Source organism: Panicum virgatum, chromosome 5K, assembly GCF_016808335.1.
Source record: "Panicum virgatum strain AP13 chromosome 5K, P.virgatum_v5, whole genome shotgun sequence".
NCBI classification, from domain to species: Eukaryota; Viridiplantae; Streptophyta; class Magnoliopsida; order Poales; family Poaceae; genus Panicum; species Panicum virgatum.
Window position 1 is genome coordinate 43,508,385 of NC_053140.1, and position 14,334 is coordinate 43,522,718.

General features: G+C 49.1%; 2 protein-coding genes across 3 annotated transcripts; one reads left to right on the forward strand and one right to left on the reverse strand.

Moving 5' to 3' along the window:
• Positions 1-6,868: 6,868 nt before the first annotated feature.
• On the forward strand, positions 6,869-8,345 carry LOC120707581 (dof zinc finger protein 2-like). The gene has a single exon (XM_039992500.1). The coding sequence runs from the start codon at positions 7,150-7,152 to the stop codon at positions 7,669-7,671; it is 522 nt and encodes a 173-aa protein (XP_039848434.1). The 5' UTR covers positions 6,869-7,149; the 3' UTR covers positions 7,672-8,345.
• A 722-nt stretch (positions 8,346-9,067) lies between these two features.
• LOC120707580 (protein CONSERVED ONLY IN THE GREEN LINEAGE 160, chloroplastic-like) lies at positions 9,068-13,271 on the reverse strand. 2 transcript variants are annotated; one of them, XM_039992499.1, is made up of 10 exons: positions 12,800-13,271; positions 12,325-12,380; positions 12,116-12,215; positions 11,919-12,017; positions 11,622-11,708; positions 11,383-11,474; positions 11,175-11,267; positions 10,368-10,436; positions 10,058-10,276; positions 9,068-9,440 (listed from the first exon to the last, which is right to left on the reverse strand). In XM_039992499.1, the coding sequence occupies exons 1-9, from the start codon at positions 13,166-13,168 to the stop codon at positions 10,141-10,143; spliced, it is 1,101 nt and encodes a 366-aa protein (XP_039848433.1). In that variant the 5' UTR covers positions 13,169-13,271; the 3' UTR covers positions 9,068-9,440; positions 10,058-10,140. The 2 variants fall into 2 exon arrangements, with proteins under 2 accessions (XP_039848433.1, XP_039848432.1); XM_039992498.1 differs by lacking the exon at positions 9,068-9,440 and adding an exon at positions 9,532-9,704 and having other exon boundaries at positions 12,800-13,270.
• Between the last annotated feature and the right edge of the window lie 1,063 nt (positions 13,272-14,334).

The following is a 14,334-nucleotide window of genomic DNA, read 5'->3' on the forward strand; positions in this document are numbered from 1 at the left end:
TATCGTTGATATATATCCCAATTTCCATGGTAGCTGTTGCTTGTTAATATTCTCATACTAGAACATGTCATTCATCTTGTCATATGAGCATGTGTCTTGAATCTTGATTCATTTCATCACATAGATTATAATTATGATAATCAATTCCTGCTCATATACTCAACAAGATAGTTAGTCCTTTAATTGTGGTGTCAATCAATCCACCAAAACACACTAGGGGCCGAGATGCACTTTTAGTTTTCCTGTAGCCGGTCTGATACGACCGACCGGTCCAAGCAGAGTCCGAGTACAACTAGAGTTTTTCATAGATTTAGATCTTGTAATAGGATTTCTTATGGGGCAAGTCCACCCACCCTATAAATATAAAGGGCCACGGCCGATTGAGGTATCCAATCGATCAAAATACAAAACAAATCTACTATTTCATTACCTTTACTTTTCTTCCTCGTTATCCTACTTTTCCAACCTCGACATGTTGTTCTTCTCTCGTCTCCATGGCATTTGAGGACGCCCTAGCTGGCCTGCCGAGCCTAGGGAAACCCTACGCGCGCTTGCCCCGACGGGGTCCCTCCCGGGTGAGCGTTCGTCGGATCGTCGCCGTTCTGCACGGCGACCGGTCTGACCGGTCCCTCTGACCAGTCTGACCGCTCCACGCAGGAGGCGCTGCAAGGAGCCTCTCCTCGCACCGCGCGATCTAGCGCGTTCGTGTGTTGACCAGAAAAGGCGACAACAGTAGTATGCAGGGGACTTTCTGCATCCATTTGTTCTTGGCATTATTGTTAGAACACGGGCTAATTCGTGGAACCTCGTTGGCTCAAAAAGCTAGAACATGAATTTTTCACATGCACATGTGCCCACAGGGTCTATCACAGCCATCCGTTTTGAAATTGATGGTTGGAGATAGGTGAAAGAATCAGGAGCTAAGAACATTTGATACCGGCCAATCTTTAGAAATTAAAAAAAAAGAACTTCAATTTCTCATTTGATATTAATTAGATAAAATATATAAGAGAGAGTTTCTCATCAAACTATAATTATAACAGTATGTATTATCGACTGCCAGCTGCGCGCTAAAAAAAATGTCAGATGAGCGTGATAATCAGATAATGTGTGCTGCTGCACGCGCCTTGGTTTGAATGAGCTCACAACGGGACAAACGACAAAGTTTGGTTGGAAGAAGGAGTCCAACCCGGATGGGTCGGACCTTTTTTTGGAGTGTTTGGATGGGGCCAGCAGTGGACGGAGCGGACCCAAAAGAGGTATATTCGGTGGAGATGCGGGTTGGCTCTATCCCACGAAATCTAGCGGATGAGTTCGCTCCGCTCCGCTCTGACGCGGCGTCTCTCTCTCGTCACTGCCCCATCTCTCTCACGTCTCTCCTCTCTGCTGCCCCATGCCCGACTGCTCCTGCGGCGGCGGCTCCGCGGCCGCGTAGGCGAGCGCCGCGGCGACGGTAGCCAGCACCAGCAGCAGCTGAACGGGCGCGGCCAGGGCGGAGAAGGGCACCGGCGAGGGCCACGGCGGAGGAGGGCGCCGGCGGAGGAGGCCATGGCGGCGGCGGCGCACAGATCTAGCGGCGGAGGACATGGCGGCGGCCGGCGCGAGGGCGGGGCCGTGGTCGGCCGGCTGGCGGAGGCCGCGGATGGGGCCGGCGTTCCGAGCAGGCGAGGTGGGGGGCGGCGGAGGGTGGTCCCGCCAGCGGGGCGGCGGCTCGAGTCCCGCTAGCGGGGCGGCATGGGTACTGGGCGGAGGTCGCGCCGGCGGCGGAGCTCGCCCAGGCCGAGCGCGCGCTCCTCCGGCCGCGAGGAGGCTGCCAGCGGGGGGCCGGGCGGGAGGCCGGCGGCGGGGCCGGGCGCGGTAGGCGGCAGGGGCCCGGCGAGCTGCGCGGCAGGCGCCCCCCCCCCCCCCCCCCCGGGCTGAGGAAGAAGATAAAGGAGAGAGAAAAAATAAAAATAAAAATAAAAAGGTGAGAGGATGACAGGTGGGGTCTATTGGTGGCAAGTGGGACCCTCATTAACGGTGTTATCATGCCATCCAACCCATATTCTCAATTCCTTCAACCAAATATGGAATGAGTTCACTCCGTCTCCAAAATCAAAAGTGCAACCAAACAATGGATGGGTCGGATCCGTCCCCAAAATCCGGGTTGGATCCAACCCAACCCATTGATCCCGCAACCAAACACACGGTAGTTGGCCGGCGAAGGTGTCCCCTGCTGGCAAGCTAGACTCGATGTTGACTTCAAATATATCATATATGTGCATATATAGATATATAAATAAAAAGATCACTACACCACTAGCTCCATGCTCGTTTGACGAGAAGGCTCGATCACGTACTCGTTCGTGCGCACAAAAGCTCCGCACACTATTCCGAGTCTGTTCACTGTATGCAAATCCGGGGTCCCGATGCATGGCGTGGCATGATTGGACAAGACTGCCGGAGAGGCGATGCATGCATCACGCATGGCGGGAAAAAATCAGCTGGCCTGGCCCCCGGCCTAACTTGGACTGGCCGGCGGCGCGTCACCTCTAGCTTAAGTGCTTAACATTCCGGATTGGGCCACTCGTGTGTATGCTGCTGCTAATTCACATATTCGTTGCATCTGTTCATGCCTTTTTTTTCTCTCTTTTTTTTGGCGGAGAACGTGAGCACATCTACATCTTGGCATTGGCATGCATTTAATAATACACGTTTTCCTCACTGGTTCCGGCGATTTGGCCACCAAGAATTGTAAGCTCTTGAAAGGTCAGTGCGTGAGTCATCAGTCTGGTCGGTAACCAGAGTTTTACCAGCTTCGGATGACCGCGGTGGTCGTGGAATTATCCTCCTCTCGTCTAGCATAAGCTGGATCCGAAAAGGGAGAAAAAAAACAGAGAGGATTGTCCCGTGGTCACGCTCACGGGGGATCGCCCGTATCCGGGCGGCAGCACAAGTTGAGCAAACCCCGGCGCTTTTCGCCGCTGGAGAGACGTCACGCGCACACAACGGGGATCGAGAGAGAGACCTCTCTCTCTCTCTCTCCCCCCAGCACATGTCGGCCTCCTCCGAGCCGGATGCTACAGCTACCAATCCCCTGGTGCTTTTCCGTTTTGCTTAGCGACTAAACAAGGCTGCTCCTGCCGAGCTTGAGTCCGCTGCACACACAAGAATCGTATCCCTCGCCCACATGAGGCCAATCCGTTTTTATTCCGGGGCGGGAAAAAGGCGGCGACCGCGGAAAGTAAACCCATTATGATAACGAGAAGAAATCGCCAGGGTCAACACGACGTGAGGCGAGATCAGGCTGGCAGCAGCCCGAAAGTTTTTTTTTCTGAAGACTACCAGCTATAGATGAGCGTACGGGCGGCCCGGCCCGACACGGCCCGAGCCCGGCATCGGCCCGGCACGAATGGGCCCGGCACGACTGGGCACGACGGGGCACGACGGGTCGTCGTGCCGGGCCTAAACAGGCTTCGTGCCTAGGGATCGGCCTAAGGCATGTCCCGTGGGCCGATTTTCGTGCCGGGCTGGCCCATCAAGCACGCACGGGACCAGACGCCGGGCCGGGCGGCCCAAAAGCCCGTCACCAAAAAACATTTCAACAGATTTAAAAAAAATCCAGATCTCAAATCTAGACATGAATTATTCACATTTCACATGTATTCAAAGCACAAAGGCAAACACCCCCAAATCCAAAAGGCCAAAACCCCCAAAACCACCAAGACAAACAGAGATAAGTTCAAATTATTGAGAAGAGCTGTTTGTGCAATGCTGCCTCATTAAAAACCTTTCTAGGTAAAACTCACCCTTGTGAAAAAACCTAGAAAGGAAAAAAAGAGTGCAGCCAGCTCAAGTTCAAGTTCAAAAGCCACCAGGCCAAATAGTTTTAGTGTCTTACAATTACAAGTTACAACAGCCACCAGGCTAAATGTCACTCACATCTCACTCTAACTCTCATCCCCAGCAGCAGCACCAGCATTGTCCTCATCAAGCCATAGGTTCTTGAACTTCTCCTCCAGCTCCAAGTCCTCCACAGAATGTTGTGCTCTCCTCGCAGCCAGCTCCCAGTCCTTGATGATGATCAGCTGCTCCACAGTCTCCGGGTTCAACCTTCTGCGCCGATCCTCTAGAATTCTGCCAGACTGACTGAAACAAGACTCTGAAGAAGTAGTTGAGACAGGAACCGACATAATATCCTTAGCCATGATAGAGAGAACTGGATAGGTTAGTTTATGACCATGCCACCAATTAAGGATATCAAATGAATCATCATATGCCACAACATTGTCACTGTCAAGATAGGCAGTAAGCTCACATGTACCAGCAATAGGAATATTACTAGAAGGACCAGAGGTACCAGATCCTCCTGGCCCTCCAAAGATCTTACCCCAAGCCTGCTTCCTTTTACCTGTCAAACCTGATGGATGGGCTGTCCTTCTGGCTTTGCTGCAGCAAACTTGTTTTCATACTTGTTATACAGCTTGAACAACTCATGCTTAACTTCATTAGCATACAGATTGTAATTGTAGGAAGTAGACTTAGCAAGCAAATCAAGAGCCATATGCAAACCTCTCAATTTAGCTCTAGGGTCAAGAATAAATGCAAATGAATATAATATGGGAATTTTTTTCCAGTACTTCTCAAACTTCATTCTCATAGGGCCTATAACAGTTTCAAGTTTTGAATCACACCGACATTCATGGAAATGAGTAGCAATTTCAATTATATGATGCAGAACCAAAGGACTTGTGGGATAATACACTCCAGATAGAGCAACAGTTGATTCATAAAACAACTCAAGGAATTCACAAACCTTTTCAGCAACATACCAGTGCTCACCATTCAAAGCAGCATAGCCAATATTACCATTGATGAACACAGAAAATATATTCTTATATGGAATCAGGTGCTTAAGCATGAGATAGGTTGAATTCCATCTAACATCCATATCCAAATCAAATTTACGAGGTCTAACACCCTTAAGCAAACAGTAGTCTTTAAACTCATCAATTCTTTTATTAGATGCATTCAAATAACTAATTGCAGTTCTAAAGATCTCTATATAAGGTTTCAGCCTTTTCAAACCAGACTTCACAATGAGATTAATAACATGGCAAGCACACCTCTAATGCACAACATAGTAGGTTTTCTTAGATGGATTATCAGGATCAGTATCAACACCCAAGTAACCAGAAAAGATTGGAGCCAAAATTTGCATAGCATTATTATTAGAAGAAGCATTATCTAAGGAAACAGCAAAGATCTTATCAGTCATTCCGAATGCCTCAACCACATCAGAGATACGTTCAGCAATGTTTGTACCAGTATGAGCCTCTTCAATCAATCTAAAACCAATCACATGTTTCTTAAGTTGCCAATCAGAATTGATAAAATGAGCTACAACAGTGATATAATCCTCCTTTGCATTACCAGACCAGATATCAGAGGTCAAACAAATAGAATTGACACTAGGAAAGACAATATGTTTTAAGTTATTAATAGTGTCAATGAAAAGCTTCTCCAGATCTCTACTAGTTGAAAACCTAGACACTCTAACATGTCTAGGGTTATGAGCACGTTGAATGTAATCATCCCAAGCATCATTATCAGCAACAGATAAAGGCAGATCAAGCCTAGCAATCAATTTGCATAATTCAACCCTAGCAACCTCAGGTTTGTATTCCCAGTTCCTATATGATCCATCAGGGTTCATAGCAAGTCTAGTTTGAACCATTTAGCATGATCAGCTTTCTTTTTACATGCATTTTGATGCCTAAGCAGATGACCAGTGCCAACAGCAGATTTAGCAGACAATCTATGGCGACAAAACTTGCAAACAGCAGCAATACGCACGCGCTTATCATCCAAGATTTCATCAAAATTATCCCAGACAGGAGATCGACGCTTAGATCCACAGGACTGAGACTCACTTACCGGCGGCACAGGGGCCGCGACAGCCTCAGTGACGTTGCCAAGCCCGAGGAAGGCAGCAGCATCAGCGCCACCCGCGTCGTCGACGTTGTCGAGCACGTGACCATAGTCAACCAGATCTTCGTTGATGGTTGCAGGGTACACGGCCTCGTCGATGTCGTCCAGGGCCACCGGCCCCCGCGGCTCGTCAGATCCCCGCTCTCGGCCCCGTTCCTCACGGCGAATGCAGCATCAGCTCATCGCCAACTTACTGTGAAGAAGAGGTAGCTAGGGTTAGGGTTAGGGTTAAACAGCTAGGGTTAGAGAGAGGGGTTGATGTCTTGAGGAGGATGTACTTGCCTGCAAAGCCGGAGCCCGGCGCCGGAGAGATGGAAGAAGACAAGCTCGACGGAGGACGGCGGCGAGGATGACGACGACGCGGTGGACAGAGATGAGCAAACGGGCGAGGACGAGGTGAGGGAGAAGGATAGAGGGGGAGGACGAGGTGGCGACGCGGCGGTGAAGGACGAGGCGGCGAGGCGAAGTCCAACGCGGCGACCCCCGACGGGCGACCGCTGAGTCGCTGCGGCGGCGAAGGGGATGGCAGGTGGGGGCGAGGGCGGGTCGAGAATGGATGGGGATTACGGTTAGGGTTGGGGAGGGGCGCCGGAGGGGTCATATAAGGCTGGGGGCGTCGTTTGGGCCGGCGCGGGGAGGCTGGGCCGCGGCCGCTCGCTCCCGACCGTTGGCAGGCGCGGGGGAGGGGCAGGCCGACCGTTGGGGTGGCCGGGCCGGACCGGGCCGATGTCTTTTTGGGTGGGCCGTGCCGTGCCGCCCGGCAGGCCGAACTGGCGGCCCAAGCACGGCCTGGTGCACGGGCCGTGCTTGGCCCGGGCCCGATGACTTCGGGCCCGTGCTGTGCTTGGGCTGGGCTAACGGGCCTCGGGCCGTATGCTCATCTATACTACAAGCCAAAGTTGCAGCAGCTGCAGCGAGGGAGATCTCCCGCGGCCGGCGGCCGAAACCCTTGCGCGGCCGGCCAAATCTCCGGGCCACATGACCCCGGCACAATTTCTCAGCGTTTTCCGCCTGTTTTTTTTTTTGTTTTCTCTTCTGGGCGTCGCGGCTCCATGCCACGGTCCATGCTTCCCAGTCCAGGCACCAGCCTGAGAGAGACCTTCCAGTCCGATCTTAAAAAAGGTTCGGGGAGCGGGCCGCCTCGGCGCCTCGCGCTGCTCTCCACCCGTCCGTCCGTCCATGGCTAACCTCCCCGACGCGGACGCCGCGGGGTTCAAGCTCTTCGGCAAGGTCATCCAGCCCCCCGACGCGCACCGCGCCGCGGAGGCGGGCGCCGATCCTCCGCAGCCGCTGACGACGACGGCGGCGGCGCCGCCGCCGGTTCTTCCGCCTCCGCAGCCCCAGTCCCCGCCGCTCCCGCCGCCGGCTCTGCAGCTGCAGGCAGCCGGGGCGGGGGGCGCGGGTGCAGGGGCGGGGGGCGCGGGCGAGCCGCTGCCGTGCCCGCGGTGCGGGAGCCGGGAGACCAAGTTCTGCTACTTCAACAACTACAACGTGCGGCAGCCGCGCCACCTCTGCCGCGCGTGCCGCCGCTACTGGACGGCCGGCGGCGCGCTCCGCCGCGTGGCCTCCGCGTCCCCGGGCCGCCGCAGGCCGCGCCCGGCCGCTCGATCGGCCGCCGCCGCCGCAATCGCCGCCGCAATCGCCACCGCGTCCTCCGCCTCCGCCACCGCCGCCGCCGAGGAGGGGGGCGGGGAGCGTTGACCCTGGGGGTCGCACGGCGCGGCCGCTCCGCTCGCTCGAGGCTTCCTCCCCGCGTGGGCGTGACGCCGTGGCGCGGTGCCGCGCGCCCGGGCCCACGCCCCAGTGACGGGCCGGCCGGCCTGCCGGCGCTCGGCCTGCGTGGGACCCCCGCGCCCCGTCGTCGTCCTTTTCACACGTAGCCCCCTCCTCGCCCTTTGGTTTTATTAGGCTCTATTTTTCATATACCTTTTTAGGATTCTTTTGGTGGCCAAAAGGATGCGGCCGGCCAGCTGCGACCGCAAGAGTTAAGTTTGGTAGGCGGTTTAAAAAGTGGGCTACTATGAATGAATGTACAGTACTGCTGCTGTAAAATTCGGCAACGGTGAAATGGTGAGCTCAAGAAATGGTGGTCAAAAGTGAGCCATGGAACTATGGAAGGATCATCATTCTCCATCCCCCACTTCCTCTTGCTTGGTTCACGTGTTTTACCCTCTGCGGTGCAGTTCAGTTAATAGGACTAGTATGTGCAGGTGACATTCAATGAATGCTGGATCATGTGAAATCTGTGACAACATTCAGCGGCAGGTTGATGCAGATCTGGAAACTTGAATGGGAATCGAAAGGGGTAGGTAGAAGCTGTTGTTATCACTACGGGCACTTTTGGAATAAATGATATTGTGTGGAGTTTCAGGACATCTCTGGGAAATGCCGTTGTTCTGATTTCCTAAACGAGTCTCGAATTATGTGAATTGTGTTGTCCCAAGAAAAGGTCAGCCTTATATTTCCACTTTCAGCCCCAAACCTTGATGGAAGAGCTGCCACGGTTCCGATGTCCATTCATGCTAGTGGTGGGGAGCTATAGAGCTGACAGCTTTACTGTTACTGTCAATGCCGTTTACTTGTTCTCTTCAACGTTAAGAATTGCTTACATTTAGCACCAGTCAACCAGATCTGGTGAAGTCAAGGCCCCGTTTGGTTGCCTCCTGTAAAATTTTTGAAAATGCATCTTTTTACATTTGAAGTACTAAACATAGACTAATCACAAAAATAATTACAGAACTCGTTTGTAAAGCGCGAGACGAATCTAATGAGCCTAATTAATCTGTCATTAGAGGTTATTACTGTAACATTACTGTAGCATTACTGTAGCAATTTAGCATCTAATTACAACCTAATTAGATTCATTAGATTCGTCTTGCCATTTACAGACAGCAATCGCAATGCGTTTTTTATTTCGTCTAGATTTAAGTCTCCATGCAGGTGCCGGAAAAAAATTTGGAATTTGGAATTTTGTAACCAAACACAGCCCAAGTGTAAAACATAGTAGTGCCTAGCTCGTGCCTGACAGGTACATTTGTCATAAACATACCGAGTTTATGAACATACCACACTTCGGGCAGTATATGAACATTTGTCATAAACATAACGAGTTTCTCGATGATTATTGCATTTGTAAGGTAAGGTGTGGCTTTGTTTAAAACAAGTAAACCGACAGTCTGCATTACTTACATTCATTTGCGGTCTATAAACTGTATACCACTTTGTTTGCCCTGCTAAATGCTGTCATCGTGGTAAACTGGTAATGTTCCCAAGTTGTGAGTCTGTACAACATTCATCTACGTATTAACAGCATGGAATAAATATGGCCACATCACCTGTTTACCACCTTGGGTCGTGGTAGAATATTTTTGTAAAATATGATGTTAACCACTAAAGATTTTCAGATGGCATCCTTAATGAGCATCTCATCTACTTGGTGATGACGCCAGATCAGATCCTTTTAAACCAACCTGTAAAATAAAGCATTTGGATCATGGTAAACAGAAAGGGTTGTACTTCTTTTCATTTCATATAGTGCAAAATAACGCATGCCTACAGCAATGCTGCTTCAAGGATGCTACGAGCCATAAATCTTTACAATTCTTTCGTGGTCAGTCACATGCATCAGCAGGGAGTACACTCATTGCAATTTAAAAAACACTGTCGACAGCAAAAGTAGGCATCTGAGATTCCGGATAGGTGTCTGCTGCTTCAAGTCTAGGGTCATGCATGCACTTTCAAGGGCACCATGAGGTGCGGACACAATAAACGAACATCAAATAGTGGTCAGAATCACATGCACTGGCTACAAGCATACTTATAGAAACAACTTAAAAGGAAAAAATGTTCGGTGTTTCCCACCAGATGTGCTTCTTAGGTGCTGTTCATAATGGTTGTTTGTTTCCCTTTTCGGGGTCAATATATTATCTGTCTGGGTTTGACTTTTTTTTTAATAATGGACAGATATCTTGCTTGCTGATTTCAAAAAAAAAAAAGGAAAGGAAAAAAGAGAGAGAGGAAGAAAACAACTGTAGACATGAACATAGGCACATATTTGCTATCATGCCGAAGAAAGGAAGATTGGTACCTTACTATCTACTAGGTGACCACTGACCAATCTTTCCTCAGGGATTAGGGCAACGACCTGTATCTTCCATTCAAGGGCACTGTTCAAATCTCATGATTTCCAACTGCAGGTATCGAATCTTGAATTGCTTGAGCGAACATAGCAATCTTGTAGGTAAAAAATCCAACAAGCATCGGTATTAACTCCAGGTGCATGAAGCCATAATCCGGAACTAATATCCTGAACCAGATACAAAGAATGTAAGAAAAATAACTCCTTTCCCATAGTCTGAATCAATAGTAAAAATTTGCTGAGAATTTTATCTGCTTACTCATTCCATCTGTTGTACATCATCACAAGTACCACTGGAATAAGCAATCTTGGTTGTGCAGCAGCACTCCTGCAAGCATGCCGTAACAAATTGAAGGGTATCCTTCATCACAAACATGTTTTAGAAGCTACATATCATTTATTAGTGCAGATGTGCCACATCCTATTGTCCGTTGCAGGGAAAAAAATACAGCAGCCATTTTATGATAAACAAATAATTGTTGCTAAGGGAATTGGGTTCTCATGGATATTCAGATGATGAGAACCATCATTTTTTTCACGTTCTTTGGTTAAACCCTACAGGATGACAGATTACCAATAAAAAGCATCCTACCCTGTTTTGTGTGCATGAAAATAAGCTGCTGAAACCTTATGGGTCAAGCAATGTGCTGGGTCACAACTACAAGGTATTATCTGGACTGCATCTCCACAATTTATCTCGACAATGAAGCATAGCTCCAGAAAAGATCTCGAATGTAAAATGATATTTTCCTTGTATGTTCAGTTAGTTGTCGAAGGTTATCGAATAAATTAGTTCTATCAGAGGGAATTGACCAGTAGTAACCTTCAATTTTGAAAATAGAAATGCAGACATGTAGAATGATATCAGAAACTACATTTAGCACAGGGTAGCTGTGCCAAACTAAACCTAGGTCTGAGCAAATTTTATTCAAGCACCTATCTGCAAACCCAATTTTTCAAATAAGCAAACTAAACCTAAGTCTGAGTAAATTTTATTCGAGCACCTATCTGCAAACCTGATTTGTGAAATAAGTAAATAACTAACTGAAGGGAACATTCAACATACTTGACAGTCTCTCCAGTTCCACCTGCTAGGGAATCTACACTGGTTCCAAGCATGCGGAGGTATGCCAATGATCCAATCAAGCCTGCACCAAAGCTGAAGATAAACTGCTGTCAGTTGAAGACTTCAAGTAAATGATAATCCTAGACTGGAAGTGGTAAAGCCAAAAGCCAATTTACAACTTTATCTCTACATAAGCAGGAAAATTAACCTGGCAGCAATTTCAGGAGAGTATGAAACATAAGCAGAGACTACACCAACACCGCCAATGCCTAAAGTGAGCAGCTGCAATCTTTGTTTCAACTGCAAAATATTATTTATCAGTAACATACCAAAAGATGCATATTTCAAGAGTACACAATACCAATATGGGCCATACAATGATACAAATTTGCACGTGCAACTCCCTGATGAAGATCATGTGGAGGAAAATGAGTTGGATATATATACCTTTAGGTATTCCTCTCTGGACCTAGCTGCCAATACCTTAGGGTCCCCTTGCTGCACTCTTGACTTGGACTCCCTTAGTATAACATCCTAGAATGGGACCAAAAGAACAGATACCACTTATGAAAGAAGTAAAATTAATAATAATATACAAATCATCATACGTACAAATCAGTAATAAAAAAAGGGGGGTGAGGGAGGTAAGTGTACAATAGTTGCAAGTTGTTACAATAGTTACATCATGCATCCTGAAGGATCTAGAGCAACCAATAAGCCAATTAAAGGATTGTAGTGACTTACACTGCCACCAGTTGCTGCCTTGGCAGCTCTTTCCCACTTTGCCTGCTCACGGCGAGTCGGGACTAGCCTCCATCTAGCAGAGGTGGCACCATTCACAGCCTACATCCGAATTCCACGAACCCAACTTATCACCATCCCCAGTAGACAAAAGGAGGTCCACAATAAAGGGAAGAGGTTAGCGCGTAGAGAAATCTCACCTCAGCGCCAATGGCCCGGCCTCTCCTGGCAGCCTCAACCTGGGTTTGCAGGATTGGCCTGGTCGGCGCTAGAAGCTCCTTGCTCAGGTCAACCTCCACACTACAAAACATACAACCAGATCATTCAACCGTGCAGAACTATTGTCGAACACCAATGGATGAGACAGAGAATTGATCGATATTAAGGCAAGGCGAGATATGACAGGAACCTGTCAAGGCTCATTGCACGGTTGATGCTCAGAAATCCTGACTCCTCCTCATCAACCTGCTCAATCGACTTACTCCTTAGAAACATAGTCCCTCCGTTCCAAATTATAGGTCGTTCCAAGAATCTTGGAGAGTCAAACCATCTCAAAGTTTGACCAAAATTATAGAGAGAAATATAAAGATTTATGACATCAAATATGTGCACTGTGAAAATATAGCTAACAAAGAATCTAATAATACTTAATTGGTATCATAAATATTATTATCTTATCATATAAATTTGGTCAAACTTGAAAAACTTTGACTCTCCAAGATTCTTGGAATGACTTATAATTTGGAACAGAGGGAGTAGTATTTACGCTCGAGCTCGATTTTTTTAAAACAATTGAGACCAGGAAGGCCGGTCTAGTCGCTGAACGGAACTGCAATAAACCACAAGGAAACTACGGGAACGAGGCGGAGAACGCGGGTACACACCGGAGTAAGGCGGGTGATGGTGGGCTCCGCGTTGGAGCCGCCGTTGGCGATGACGCGCTCCATGTGGGGGAGGAAGTCCTTGTTCCAGATGAAGTCGTCGGTGTTGCCCACGGGGTCGCGGTCCTCCTTCCCCCACCAGTACTTGCGCGGCTTGATGGTGGCCGGCCCGCCGCCGTACTCCCCGGGCTCCATCCCCGTCGACCACTTCTGCGGCTTCTTCTTCGGCAGGATCACCTTCACGGGCCTCCGCCCCGCGGTCTCCGCCGCAGTCGCGGCAGGCGCCGGGGCCGCCTCGCCCGAGGCCGCCGAGGCGCGCAGCGGCCGCACCGCCGCGGCGCGGGTGGAGGAGGCGATGGCGAGCAGCGGCATGGCCAGGAGGAGAGGAGGTTCGTGGGAAATATCTCGGCGGGGGAACGCGGGGAAGAGCGGGGAGGGGAGGAAGCGGACCAGTGGCAGTCGAGAGAGTGATCCGGAACGCGGACGGGTGACCGGGAGATTGCCGTCGTGGGCTCGTGGCGTCTGGCGCCTGGCGGCCGCCGCCGTGGGGCGGGGGCCTGGGGGGTCGCGTCCTGGTTTCACATTTTCATATTTACCCCTCATCTTTCAAGGAAATGATATATGACGTCCTCAAACTTTTCTTACTGAACGTGTACCGATCAGGTTAACTGTCATCTAGTCGTGTCTTTGGCTCCAGATGGACAAGGTTTGCATTCTCGGTCTGCAGGTTTGGGAGTTTGCCTGGATCTCAGGAGTCAGGGCGATTCGCCATGGTGGCTGTGCTCAAATCAGGGCAGCAACAAGAGTGTCTTCGGTGCTCTTGGGCGAGTTGCAGGCTTTTCTTGGTGGTGTTCAATGTGCAGGCCTTCTCTTCCAGGAGCATTTTGCTTGAGCGACTGACAGTCAGCTAGCTGCCTAGCTGTTCAGTTAATTCAGGGCGATTTTCGACAAGCACCTTGGAGACGCCGACCAATCTTATCTCAAATCAAGTTAGTAGAAAACAATCATCCCTTCACTCCGGTGAAGGTTTCTAGAGATGTTAATTCTGTTGCTCATGGTTTGGCATGTATGGCCAAACGCTCTTTCGCTAGTTACACTCCTATACTGTTGTTGTCTACTAACTTGATTTGAGGTTCTGTGTTCCTTCTTGTGAGGTTCTGTGTTCTCTTTTTTCCTTGCTCCGGGGGCGTTATGACCGGGACCGTCTATGTATATGTATATCACGTGCGACTAGCTATCATATCATCGTACAAATCTGTTGCAGATGGAAATTGTTCCAGAACACAATAAAATGTTCCAAAACAAGATAAAAATATTCCAGAATCAAATAAAATATTTCAAAATAAAATAAAATGTTCCAAGGATAGAAATTGTTCCGTATTAAATAAAAATATTTTAGAAAAATATTATCTAAACATAATCAAATGTGATGTAATTTTAAAGATCTTGTCCTAAGGAACACAATAGTGCAATCGAAATTTAATTTGAATAATTGGTTCGTGAGATAGAACATTTTTTGTTTGAAGGCACAGAAATCT

Bases quoted from the DNA above. Each gene is read 5' to 3' on its own strand.
- LOC120707581 (XM_039992500.1), top strand. From the start codon at position 7,150: ATGGCTAACCTCCCCGACGCGGACGCCGCGGGGTTCAAGCTCTTCGGC.
- LOC120707580 (XM_039992499.1), bottom strand. From the start codon at position 13,168: ATGCCGCTGCTCGCCATCGCCTCCTCCACCCGCGCCGCGGCGGTGCGG. The intron at 11,709-11,918 runs GTAAGTCACTAC...GTCCCATTCTAG, and splicing joins AGGCAGCAACTGGTGGCAGT to GATGTTATACTAAGGGAGTC. The intron at 10,277-10,367 runs GTAAGCAGATAA...TATCTGGTTCAG, and splicing joins ATGTACAACAGATGGAATGA to GATATTAGTTCCGGATTATG.